The 13515-nt window shown below is 40.9% G+C and overlaps 1 protein-coding gene across 1 annotated transcript in view; it reads left to right on the top strand.

The window, feature by feature from the left end:
• Window positions 1-13515, top strand: part of ADGRG4 (adhesion G protein-coupled receptor G4) — a 1724535-nt gene that overhangs the window by 332417 nt on the left and 1378603 nt on the right. Inside the window, exon 3 of the mRNA XM_085607949.1 lies at window positions 6446-7063. Within this exon, the coding sequence (XP_085464075.1) occupies window positions 6446-7063 (618 nt within the window). The remainder of the gene's footprint in view (window positions 1-6445; window positions 7064-13515) is intronic.

Genomic DNA, 13515 nt, shown 5'->3' on the forward strand with positions numbered 1-13515 from the left:
TAAAATTATTAACATGTTAATGACTTACTGTGATGACCTTTAACAATAATTTAATGTAATTTCTTATCACTGGAAAATGTAATTTTTTTAAAGAGGTTTGATACTTTTATGGTTTTTCTCTTGATGAAACCGAATAAAGTAAATAATGAATGAATGAATTATCAGAGGTAAGGTCAGAATGTAGCGAGAAAGTACTTTTCAGCTGTGGAGGATACACTGATAAACAACATTCTAAAGGAGACACATTCGGACACTTAATAGCCTGGCTGACAGGCACATATGACACAGGAAATTCCATTAGTGTTGAAATCTTCTTCAGGCCAAATAGCCAACACACAAGCACAGAATTACCAAACTCATGTCAGCTAATTAAAAACAAAGGTATGAAGCTCCCCCCTGTTGTCCAATGGATTGAATACGAGCCTGTGCAGGTTGCCAGGTGATAGGTAAGCTCACCCCTTTGCAAGCAGAGGAACTAGACACTCCCCTCATAATAAAGAAAGTCCTCCAAGCAATCAGTGATCCAGGCATAGGGAGGGCCACAAGATGTGATGGACTTCCCACCAAAATTTAATTCATAATTTGCACCTCCCTGGCCCTGAGACTTTTATAGAATTAGTTTTATCACCTCCAGTGGTGTAGCACAAAATGATGCCCTCCCCACTCCCCACCCCCCTGCAGAATGTGTAGAGTAGCCACTGAGTCTCCAATATCTCACAGATACTCATTGGCCCTGAAAGAGTTAGGGGGCCCCTGAAGAGTTGCCCCCCTGCCCCCACCCACCATGCCGCAACAGATGCAGTGGCCTTTTACGTCCCTGGTCACTAGTTGTTCTTGAGATATTTCTTGCATTGTTGGGAAGTAATATATTTGGTTTTAAGAAAGTCGTAGACTGTTCCCAGGTATGATTGTAATGAAAATATCTGTTTTTGTGCATTGTACAGGTTCTGTGGCTCAGAAACTACTTGCTTTCTAGACATTCATTGCGCTGATTCGTTTCCTAGAGTATAGAATTCAATTCATAAAAAGTGCAAGAATGTATTGGTGAAAATAGACTAAAACAAACACACGTACTTGTAAGTTTGCTTCACAGGGCTTCGGTTCTTGTTTTTTTCTTGTTGTGTGCGACCTGGCGTTGTAGGGTTGTTTTCACTGGTAGATAAAAAAATCAATCAAAATAAGCTTTATTCGGAAAGTTAATTTCAGTCCATAAAAGCAAGTACAATATTATATTTCAACACTTATACATTAAAAGAAGGTTCTCATGTCAGCAATACTATTTAGAATATGTGCAAAATGGCAATATTTAAAAGAGACAAGGTTAAATATCATTTCCAGTTTATCGATACATACGTTCAACTCTCTATTTGATTCTGTAATATATAAAAATAGATTCAAAGATAATATAAAACAATATGTACAGTGCAATAAATGTACATACAAAACCACATACTTAAAAAATAATCAGATAATCTCATGAAATGTTTGTAAATCAGGGATAGTGAAATTTTATACCACTTTGAAACGGAGAAAAGGAAAAGATAGCCCCCAGCTGCAGTATTAGGATGCATTGGGGGATATACCCAAAACAACGTATGGTATCTAATAGTTACAATACTCCGTCTTAACATCTATAAGTGACATCTTACTCTATCTTCGGTGATATTTAGGCACTTTCGCCGTTGAAAGAGTCTAGATCTATGCTATTTCGGCATTTAATAATATTTTTTAAAAAGAAAGTAATATTTAAATTTAAGCAATCGTTATCAAGGCATTGGAGAGCCATGTATGCTGGACGACATTGTCGGTAGCCCCAGATTTTCAAAATTGGAATTATCCATTTCCTTCTCAAGTCTGGTAGATAGCCGTGGTAGTGGAGACCAGTTTGCAGTTTTTCCATTAGGTGCGGATTGCAGCAGGCTAACAGGTAGAAACATATCGATGATATGAATATCTGTTGGTATTCTTGGAAATTTACAGTAAGGTAAAACTTATCCTTCCTCTGACTGCCCCAGGATCTTGACACACATCCCCAAGGGTGTTATATTTCCCGGTCTTCCCTGGGCTGGATGCTGCCTGATATGACAGTCTAATTTTTGATATAAACTAAGCGCCAAAATCCAATTGCCCCATAGAGGCCAGCAATGACATACCTACATGCATATTCACAGTTATTGTGATGGAGGCAAAAATATCACCATTTACCCGTCGCTTAGCCGATCTCGGAACAATTTTCGGATCCGAATTTCTGGCTGGTACTGTAAGGTGTTATCGGAAAATGGACCTTCAGCCCCTTTCCTTAGGGTAGGTGGGAAACTTTCAGTGCCGCATTGGCTTCCATATTCCAGCTATGAAAGCCCCAGTGGCCTGCAGCGACTGGTTTAATTAATTAGTTTAGTTTCCAGTGAGGCCTTGAGTGCAGCGAATCTGCCACACCCATGCATGCAGTCGGACGGTGGAGGCATGGGGGAGGCCTGCCCCTATTAAAGGGGCTGGGGGCACAAAATCTGCGATGGAATGCTCAGTTCTAGAGAACAGGTCACTGCCTAAATCATAACTTTTTTTATTCAACACTTCATACCATATTTTTACGGTTTCTATGTGAAGTATATATCAGGTACCCCATTAATGGCTCCATTGTAGTTAATGCAAGAATAGTGCATAGCTATTACCCCACTGAAGAGTACCTATCCTGCAAGTATCAGTACTTCTAGGTTTGGGAATACCTGGCATAGGATTTAAGAAATAGGGAACGGCATGCCAAACAGGAATTTGTGTTTCCACAAGGATTACCACACGGTTTTTGCTTTTTTCCACCTGTCTCTCGCTTGCATGCTTTGCCTGCTTGAAGCAGTCAACATGTCCTGGGGTTAAAATATCAGGCATACGCATTACTCATAATCCCAACCGGAATTATGACTAACCTTGGAACGCGGCCCTGTATGTACTCTCTCACCATCATGAGAAGGATGAAAGGCTGAGTTGGTCTTGTCAAGATCCATATTCTTGGCCTGCTGATCACTGCAGATGTCGATTGCTTAACTAACTGGACCAACTTGTCAGCAACAGCTTATTGGTCATGCTGCTGACAGCTTGGGCTCACCAGAAACAAGAACTGGGCAACATACTCGGAGCTTTGATTGGAAGAAAGCCTTCATCACAAGGCACAGGGTATGGCGGTTTGCTTAAAAGATTGATATAATGATAACTTTGATTTAAGTTATGCTTCACACTTTCTGAAAGCGCCTCCCCCCAAGCACCAAGCATATGTTATCCCATCAGCAATTAGCTGTGGATCACTGAAACCATGGGTGGTGAGCAGAAAATGTTTATGTAGCAGCAGAAAATGTGCCACTCTGAAACACTGAGCAACAGCAGAGTTCGTTCCGATCACACATATTGTGGCACGAGAAACAATGGCCTTTGGGACTCTTGTGTTAAGTAAAATAAACACCACAAACAACACTGTGCCATGAAATAACTGACACCTGTAATACCTTGTGGAGTAGTAACTACCCCCGGTATTCTTGTGCTAGGCAATTATGCACCCCACAATGCGGCGGCTTGAAAAATGACCCAGGGCATTTGAATCTAGAACTTTCTCTAGAATCCTGTGTGATATCTTGAAATCTGCACGCATTGACCTTTCTCTCCGCTGACACTAGAATTTTTAGAATCTATGTAAAAAACAGCATAAAGATAACATGATAAAATGCTGGCCAATAACAAGATTAGTAACAAGCCATCATCAGGCAGCGTGCATAGCGAGTACCCGGGAAGCATAGTAAGAAAACACGCTACACAAACATAATAACCGCTTTAATAGGTAATGTCGTAAGTGAATACAAAATGATACAAAAATAGACAGTCCTACACTTACTGGACAGCCATGTCGGCATTCCGTCACCAGCCCTCAAACTAGATCTAGTAGGTGCTTGCTTTGCTGCAGGGACTCATTTTCGTAGAAAAGATGCACAAATGTTGTTCCCTTGACGAATGCATTGATCTGAAGAATGATGTTATCAAAAGAATCAGAAATAACCTTCAGGTTTGTGGGCTGTTGTAGTAGTGTGGTTCGATAAGGGCCTAGACCGGTAGGCAATTTGAAAAATGTGACTAGAGGCCAAATCTCACCTACTATAGCCTTAGAGCCCGACCTAGTGGGCTATACAGCCCATTAAAGGCCCGCTCCAGCGGTAAAGGCCGAGCCAAAGGCTAGGAGGGCTCAAAGGCTATTACAACATTCCGCCTCTAGAGGGCAAAATGTTCTAATTAGTAAAAACAAATGCCTCTCGAAGCCGAGGGGGTTTAAATCCCCTCGGCTCTGAGAGGCCTTTGTTCACAGCAGCAGCTGTGAAAGGAAAACTACATTGTAAAGTGCCCAATGAAGTAATACCAAGAAAACTGTCAAACGATGTGAAGTTAAATCCAAGGATGTATATTGAAGCACAGCAGCTAATCATGGGAGTGCATCTGTCTCCAACGAAGCATGAACTGCCAATGACTGTTCAACAGTTAACATGCTTAGTTGAGAACAGCATCTCGAGCGACGCATCTTCAAACATCAACATGTTTGCTGGTGCACACGCCAGGAACTCAGAACAGGTAAGTAAAGAATACAGAATGCAAGAACAAGGAAAAACAAAGAACAGACTACAACGATACCAAATGCAGATAATGTATAAAAGTACAGCCCTTTACAAACATTGGAATGTTGCTCTCCGGGATTCTACCAGTCATTAGAAGCCCGGCGCACTCCTTGTCTACAATGGAGTGCTCAACACTCCAATGCTCCCATAGGGCTTTAGCCCATGTTCCATTCTAACAATGGACACTATCCTTTGTCTAGTGGTTGATATGTTCTGAGCACTCTGTGATATCCAGCCCTCACTTGCCTTATTCTCCCGATGGATGAGGACATGGATAGCTTCAGTGTACATTTAAAAATGTGCAGCAGAATGCAGAGCCCTTGAAGAGAAGTGTAGAGGGCTGCACCCTGTCTCACTCCGCACTGCACTTAGCACCATGTTTATCTACGAGATCCTATACATATCTGCTGACTGAAACCCCTGCCTATTTCTTAAGATTCTGTAACACAATGTTGTGGTGCATCATGTTACAGGCTCATGAGAGGTCCAGGAGATTCTTGACACCTTCTGTACCTTCATCGAGGATGAAGGGATGGTCTTCTTCATGTCCACCAAATTGATTCTGTGACCTGGCGGGGGGGCTGTTCTGGATTAAAGTCTGTTCCACATGCCCTTGAAATTGTCTGGTTCCTTCTCTTTCTAAGGTTTTGCTCTTGTTAGAGAAGTTGGAGCCTGATTGGTATTTTCACAGCAACTAGAGGTCTGCCATTGGTGACTTCACCACACAGGTGACAACTGTATGTGTAAATCAATCTGGGATGTACCACAGAGAAAGCAGGTGTTGATTAGATTTGTAACACTAGATGCATGCTACTGGACATGGTTCCCAGGGTATATTGGAGGGTTATATTTTCTTGCCAAATTTGACCCCACTCACTGTCGTTCACCCATCTTTCTTTCCCCAAGCAAGCAAAGGATCTCAAGATGCAATGGGTGATCCTATGCTGGGTGGGTGGAAGGAGGGCCTTCCACCTGTTTAACTGACTCCTTTAATATCTGCAGTGTCTACCATGGTGTACCTTATGGCTTCTGCTGCTTTACAAATCATCTCGACATATGGAAATCATGCAAAGGCTATTATTTACAGTAATTGGTCAAACCGACACCGTCATCTATAATGTATGGAAAGACCAGCAACACAAAATCCTCTTAATTCTCATTAGTACACTGTAGTCAATGAGGACCTGAGACAGATGACATTTGTTACTCAAGGTAGAGCATTTCCTCATAACTCATTGTCATTTAATATATGCTTTATTGCTGGAAATATATATTTTGCCTTCGTAACACATTCAAACTCTACCACGTGGGTCATCATTACTAGTCATGAGTTTATCAAGATTTGGCCATTATCAGAACCTACTCCCCGAATCACGATTACATGTTATGCAGGGACAACACTTTTTTCTCCAGTGCATAGAAAATCCTGGTTAAATGTGTGTGGCGGTAAAGGGGCCAGAATGGTAAAAAGACATGCTGGAAATGGGGTGGAAACGCCAATTGCTGCAGTTATTTTCAGTTCCAGTGACTAAGGTTGTGGTAATATGCGACTGTGACTTACTTCACTTCATGGTGTCTGGAAGTCCAGCTGTGGTATCACCCTATCAGAATTTAGGATGATCTTGGAATGAGCCCCTTAGTATTGAGGACCACCTTCCACAAAGGGCTCTCTTATTGTTAATTTGGGTCCTGTCTCGCTTTCTCAGAAAGTCATCAAGTTATTTAGGTGCTAAAAAATCTAAAGCCTGAATATTTATTCTGACAAATAACTTAAGGTTTTTCTCCTTCTTTTACAGACCAAGACTCTCTGAAAGGACATAAATTGGTGTACAAACGGTTAATGAATGAATATGCATATCTGAATATTAAAAACTGGAGGGAAATACTGGAATTCACAGTGTGCATTGATTTGTATCGAACTATTAATAGCGCCAATTGGACAGTCTTCAGCTACGATGCATTTGAAACAAAGGGGATCGATTTTGTATTGGCGGGAACATACAATACTCTCTCTCTCCATCATCTCGGCAACTATTCCAGTTTTGGGAGTAATTTGGCAATTAACATGTGGCACAGCGTGTGCTGTACGTGGAATAGTACAGAGATGAACGTATTTATAAATGGAAGCTCAAAATTTAGGGAAAAGTTTCCTTTACGCTTCCTGAAGGGTAATGGTACCTTAGTTCTTGGATTTAACCACACCAATAATGGGACAACAGACACCGGAAATAACATCATCAGTCTGCACACTCAAACTGGCTTCGAGGGCGGCTTGTACTACTTTCAAATGTGGGACAATGCATGTACCTCCAATGTGCTAAATATCTGTTCAGAAGGTAATGTGATCCGCTGGCACGCTCCCTCATGGAGATTTAATGTGATCTCGCCAGTAGAAGATCAGCACTTGCGCTGCGGTAAGTTCTATCTCTTGAGCCATATTTCTTTGTCCTACACTGTACTGCTAGTTTTGTGATTGACAATAACGTTTGCCTATAAAATCTCAGTATTTGGAGGAATAGAGATTTAGAGGACACATTGAAAAAAGGAGAGATTCAATCAAATCGTGTTTTTGTAAATTTGTATGTTATATTCGGTGTACGCAATGCTCAACACAGCTTGAGGGTCATTTAAAAGTGTCATGAGGTTGAGTGGTGGTGTTGGGGGTGTACGCTGAGCCAACACAGCACATCTGATGCTAGCACCTGTACACATGCAGTAGCAGATGGGGTCAACCCATGGCATCAAAACCTAAAGCTGGGTCAGAACAGGTGTGATTTCAGTCATTTTCTCAATTTCATCAAGCCTCCTATGGATAAAAAAGAAAGTGGAAAGCTGTGAATTTGTAGGGTTGCATCCATATAACACTTGATTTTGATTCTCGCGAAGAGACTGCAGAAACGTTTTGGGGTGTTTAACTGGCTAGTAATGCACTGTTCATTTGATGAGATACAGGGGCTCTTTATTGTGTATGGCCTTATACACAAGGCAAAGGACCTGACAGGTGATTAATGGGGTCCCAACCTCCATGGTGCCCCCCATTTAGGACAAGGCTTGTTATAATTATCATTTATAGTTTTTCTTTTTACGTGTCCTCTTTCTTGAGTCATATATACATTGCTTATTTAGCTATAAAATTGAAATATAAAATGCAAATTGATTCATGATAGTTTGCAATGTAATGTGCTAATCAAGTTTGCTTTAATATATTCATGTTATCCTGTATGAATCGAGTTTTCTGTTCAAGTGAATGTTTATGCCATGATTAAGGTTTCTTGGAAACTGATAACTTCCTTTCTTGTTTAGTATTTTTAATCAATAAGTACAGTTTCACAGAATGAAAGTAAGTGAAAGGGTGTCAAGGCCTTTTCTGCTAATTGTTTTTTCTGAATGGCTCACCAATAATCAGATACACTACTAAGGATAGATTGTGATAAAATAGAGAGGAACTTTGTGTCAGAGACAGAGGCCGTACAGAATCGTATTACTTTCCCTTGTGGAAGGCTACCTGGAGGCACACTTAGGACCTTATTATGATATTCGGCGACCCTGGAGCGGTCAGCACTCCACCCCCCCCCGCTCCAGGACAGCTGAAATTCACTGCTGCTCAACCCCCAGTTTTACAAGTAATTTTGTGGTCTGACGGGCAGGCTGGGTGGCGGTTCTGTGGTGGTACTGTTTAAAGGCTCATTGTGAACCTTAAACAGCACCACCGCGACACCACCTGTGCACGTTCCTGCATGGGAAGGAATGCACCATGTCCTGCATTCCTTCCCGTGCAGGAACTTGGGGAGCATAACTCCAGGGGGGCACAACATGCACCCCTATGCACAGAGTCACAAGGGGGCCCTGTTGGTGCCCCTTTGTTGCCTCACTGCCACACCGCCATGACCTGGGTGGCAGTGGGACAACTCAAAAATATGTTCACGTTGCTGCTGCAGCGCCGCCAGAATATTTTGGCCTTGAACCGCTACCAGACTGCCGCAGGATCCTCGATCCACGGTGGTAGCAGCGGTTCAGTCACTTCCCCCAAAGGACTGCCGTAGTCGTAAGATGGCCCTTAGCCTTCACTCAGGGGGCTTATTAGCCTGCCTGCTAATGCAAATGACAATAGCATGCACTGCTATATAACTGAGCATTGGTCATATTGTTAAGAAGATGTATGCAGGTGTGAACCATCTTTGAAACTCAAATTAGGCCTCTTTTCTTTTGGTGCTAAGATTATTTTAGGTAGCCGTAGAATACAGGTGGTGTTGGAGATGTTAATATAAAGAAAGCTTTATGATATCACCAACGGTAACTAGTCACAATATCGAGAAAAAAAATATCGACTGGACAGAATATCGAGTTTTTAATATAGAATGGACAGAATATCGAATTGCAAAAATATAGTGGTGCAGAATATCGAAATTCAGGTAAGAAATATCGATTTTCATAATATCGAAATTAGTAATATCGACAGTCAAAATATAGTTGTTAAAAATATTGAATTTCTTTATAGTGTTTTAAGTGTTGTATATGTGTTAAAAGTATGTATTATTTTTGTAATGTATGTTTGAATTTTTTGAAAGAAATGAATTTTATGTTATTTAATTTTTGCGTAATTTAATTCCGTAGCGGGTTGTGGGATTATAAGGCAATAGGATAGGAAGTAATTTAATTATAGTAAATTAAATATTAATTTTTAGGAATTATTAAATATGTTAAATATAATTTAGCGTTTTAGTTCTGTAGCGGTTTGTGGGTTTATATGGGAAAAGGGTGGGAAGTAATTTAATTGTAATGAAGTAATTATTACATTCGATTTATCGGTATTGATAGTTAATTTATTGTTAATTATTTATTAATTGGTAATTAATTTTTATAAATTGTAATTAATTTTATTAATTGATTAATTGATAATTATATTAATTGTATTAATGTATTATTTGAAACAAGTTGTGGGTTTATAGGGGAATAGGGTGGGAAGTAATTTAATTGTAATTAAGTAATTATTGAAATTAGTTTTGTGTATTGATAATTAATCTACTGTTAATTAATTATTAATTGGTAATATTTTCCTACTGTTGCATTCACTGGAGTGTGAATAGTAATGTTTACCCTCCTGCTATCCAGCACTTTCTCTACTATTGCACTCTCTGGAGTGGGAATAGTAATTTGTACCCCCTACGCTATCCAACACTTTCCCTACTTTTGCACTCACTGGAGTGGGAATAGTAATTTTTACCCCTACGCTATCCAACACTTTCCCTACTGTTGCACTCTCTGGAGTCGTAATAGTAATTTTTACCCCTTCACTGTCCAACACTTTCCCTACTGTTGCACTCACTGGAGTGGGAGTAGTAATTTGTACCCTCCCGCTATCCAACACTTTCTCTACTGTTACATTTGGTGGAGTGGGAATAGTAAATTATTCCTACCCGCTATCCAACACTTTCCCTACTGTTGTACTCACTGGAGTGGGAATAGTAATTTTTACCCCTAAGCTACCCAACACTTTCCCTACTGTTGCACCCTCTGGAGTGGGAATAGTAATTTTTACCCCTACGCTATCCAACACTTTCCCTACTGTTGCACTCACTGGAGTGGGAATAGTAATTTTTACCCTCCCGCTATCCAACACTTTCTCTACTGTTACATTTGGTGGAGTGGGAATAGTAAATTATTCCTACCCGCTATCCAACACTTTTCCTACTGTTGCACTTACTGGAGTGGGAATAGTAATTTTTACCTACCCGCTATCCAACGCTTTCCCTACTGTTGCGCTTACTGGAGTGCGAATAGTAATTTTTACCCTCCCGCTATCCGACGCTTTCCTTACTGTTGCACTCACTGGAGTAGAAATAGCAATTTTTACCCTCCCGCTATCCATCGCTTTCCCTGGTGTTGCATCACTGGAGTGGGAATAGTAATTTTTACCCTCCCGCTATCCAACGCTTTCCCTACTGTTGCACTCACTGGAGTGGGAATAGTAATTTTTACCCTCCCGCTATCCAACGCTTTCCTTACTGTTGCACTCACTGGAGTGGGAATAGTAATTTTTACCCTCCCGCTATCCAACGCTTTCCCTAGTGTTGCACTCACTGGAGTGGGAATAGTAATTTTTACCCTCCCGCTATCCAACGCTTTCCCTACTGTTGCACTCACTGGAGTGGGAATAGAAAATTTTACCCTTCCGCTATCCAACACTAAAAATATTGGATATTCTTTTAATAATATTAAGTTAACATATATATGTATTAAAAAGGCATTTTTTTTAATTTACATTAATTATTTATTCATTTTAAGGTTATTTAAGTATTTTTAAGTATGTTTTACTTAATTATATTCATTAATTTACATTACTTTCAAGACATTTAAAAAATTCGATATTTTAACAAACTATATTATTTACAACGATATTTTGGATTCAATATTTTTGTACTTACCTGTTTGTAGATAGGAAGTCGATATTCTGTCATTCTATACTTTTTCATCGATATTTTGGCAGGTCGATATTTTGCTCCTCGATATTCTGTCAGTGATCCATCACCAACATGTTACAAGATTATTTGGTATTCACTCTCTTGGTAAATATCACTGACACTATTTTGTTGATTTTTAGTGGCAAAGATACCACCTTTTTAGGTCAAGCATAAGCATACGATCTCTTGTATACTTTAGTATACATATATCTCTGTTGGCCAATTGCCATTCCTTGCTTCTCATTTGTTTGTTGCAATGTCCTTTAAAAATCCTTGCATGCTAGTGGCTAGTCCTGCCTCTTTGTCTCTCCTTTTTCCTCCAAGGAACAGGGACTTAGTACAATATCTTTATGCTTTGTTCTGTTGATCTGCTCATGGGGGGACTATTTTATTATGTTTTCAACCTCGTGTTACACTGTGGCTGCTCAGACCCATAGCTGCTTGCATTTTATTGCAGCATTAACCCTCCCAGTTCCTTCCATGTGGCTGGCATTCTTTTGCATTCTTCCCGAAGACCGCTCGCTGGCTGGCTCGGAATGCAAACAATTAATTATTGTGGTTTTAAGTCTAAGTCTGCCTCCTTAAATTTCCTCCAGAAACAGGCACAAAAACACAACAGCATGCCTTCTAGATCATGTAAAAATAAGTTAAACCACTACTTAAAAACAGCCATTGTTTCAGTTCAGTTAAATCAATGCTTCAAATGATACTTTAATATGCATGCTGCTTGTGTTCTTTCCTTCTCTCCAGGATCTGTGCTTGGCTGCTGGCTGAGGGGTTGGAAGTCTCCCCTCTCGGTTTAGCGCTGAGGCCAAATTGTTCCTTTCTGGAAAAATGTCCCCTGTAAATGTGCATTTGAATGTAGTACATTAAATAAACGCAGAACAATAATGCAGGGCTGGCACAAGGGCAGTGCGATCGCACTGGATACTGACTTCAGAGCAGAGGGGCTGTGTTTCCGAGTTTATTTTGCTTTTAAAAGCACTCCCTGACACATTCCTGACTTCAAGCAATTCCAAACAATAAAAATGTCAAGATAACTCCAGTGATTAATGTTCTTGCTGGAGAGATGTAGTTGTCTAGTGGAAGAAGTTTTTACTCATTGCAAGGTAGCAGAGGGTTAATATACCAACTGCTTAAAAATTGTACCATGCAGAACACAAAGTGCATAAAATGTAAATAGGTCAGTGGGTTACTGCTTTTCTGTTACTTTTCTTTTACTTGCAGCTTATAAATTAAAATCCTAACATAGAACAGTGGATTTAGAACTGCATGCACTGCAAAGTATAGATTAGAACAGATATTAATGCTGCAAAAAGGGTTAATCTGGGTAGAAATCGATTGTTTTTATTTAAGAGCACCGTCAACTATGGTATTCCGTTTTCAATTCTGAGTTTGTGCTTCTGGGGCCCAAGCACTCTTTAGCAATGCTGCCTACCAATATGCATGACTTGTGACTCCTACACCCTGTAGTTCTCTGTCTAATGTAACATTTCCTTTACGCTAATTTATACACGTATGATTGATTGTCTCTTGTGTAATTTGTGTGTGATGCAAAGTGCTTTGACACCCTACACTGGTATGAGTGGCACCTTATAACTAATTAAATGCATCTGAACGTTAGTGGTTATGAAGCCTTGAGGGACACTGTTAAATGGTGGTTGTGATGAAGGAATCCGCACCACTCAGCCTTACCTCAACATCACCCCAGCACCATCTCAGCATTAGCGCAGCACCGTCTTAGCTTTAGCACAGCACTACCTAGGCATCAGTGCACATCCACCAATGCAGCCCCACCTCAGCAGCAACTCAGCACCAACGCAGCACCACTTCAGCATCAGCACACCACCACTTCAGCACAGCACCAACTCAACATCACTCAGTACCACCTCAGTACCACCTCAGAAACAGTGCACCACCACCACCTCAGCATCAGCACAGTACCACCTCCTCATCAGCGAGCCACCACCAGTGCAGCACCAAGCCGTACCAAATCAGCATTAGTGCAGCACCACCTCAGCATCAGTACACCACCATCTTCGCATTAGCGCAGCACCACCGGAACACCACCATGTCAGCATCAGCACAGTCCCATTTCAGCATCAGCACAGTACTGCCTCCTCATCAGTGCAGCACCACCTCAGCACCAATGCTGAACCACCTCTGCATCAGCACAGCACTGTCTCCTCAGTGCACAGCACTACCTCCTCAGTGCACCACCAACTCAGCACCAGCGCAGCACCACATCAACATAAGGGCTCTGTGCACTTCAACACTGATAACATGGTAAGATTGGCTTAGACTAGTTTGGCCTATTTAATTTACTTATAAGTTCTTTGTAGAGTAGGATATACCTAGGGCTTGTAAACTGCATGCTACTAGTGGGCCTGCAGCACATATTGTGC

This window comes from Triturus cristatus, chromosome 5_2 (assembly GCF_964204655.1).
Source record: "Triturus cristatus chromosome 5_2, aTriCri1.1, whole genome shotgun sequence".
NCBI lineage: Eukaryota > Metazoa > Chordata > Amphibia > Caudata > Salamandridae > Triturus > Triturus cristatus.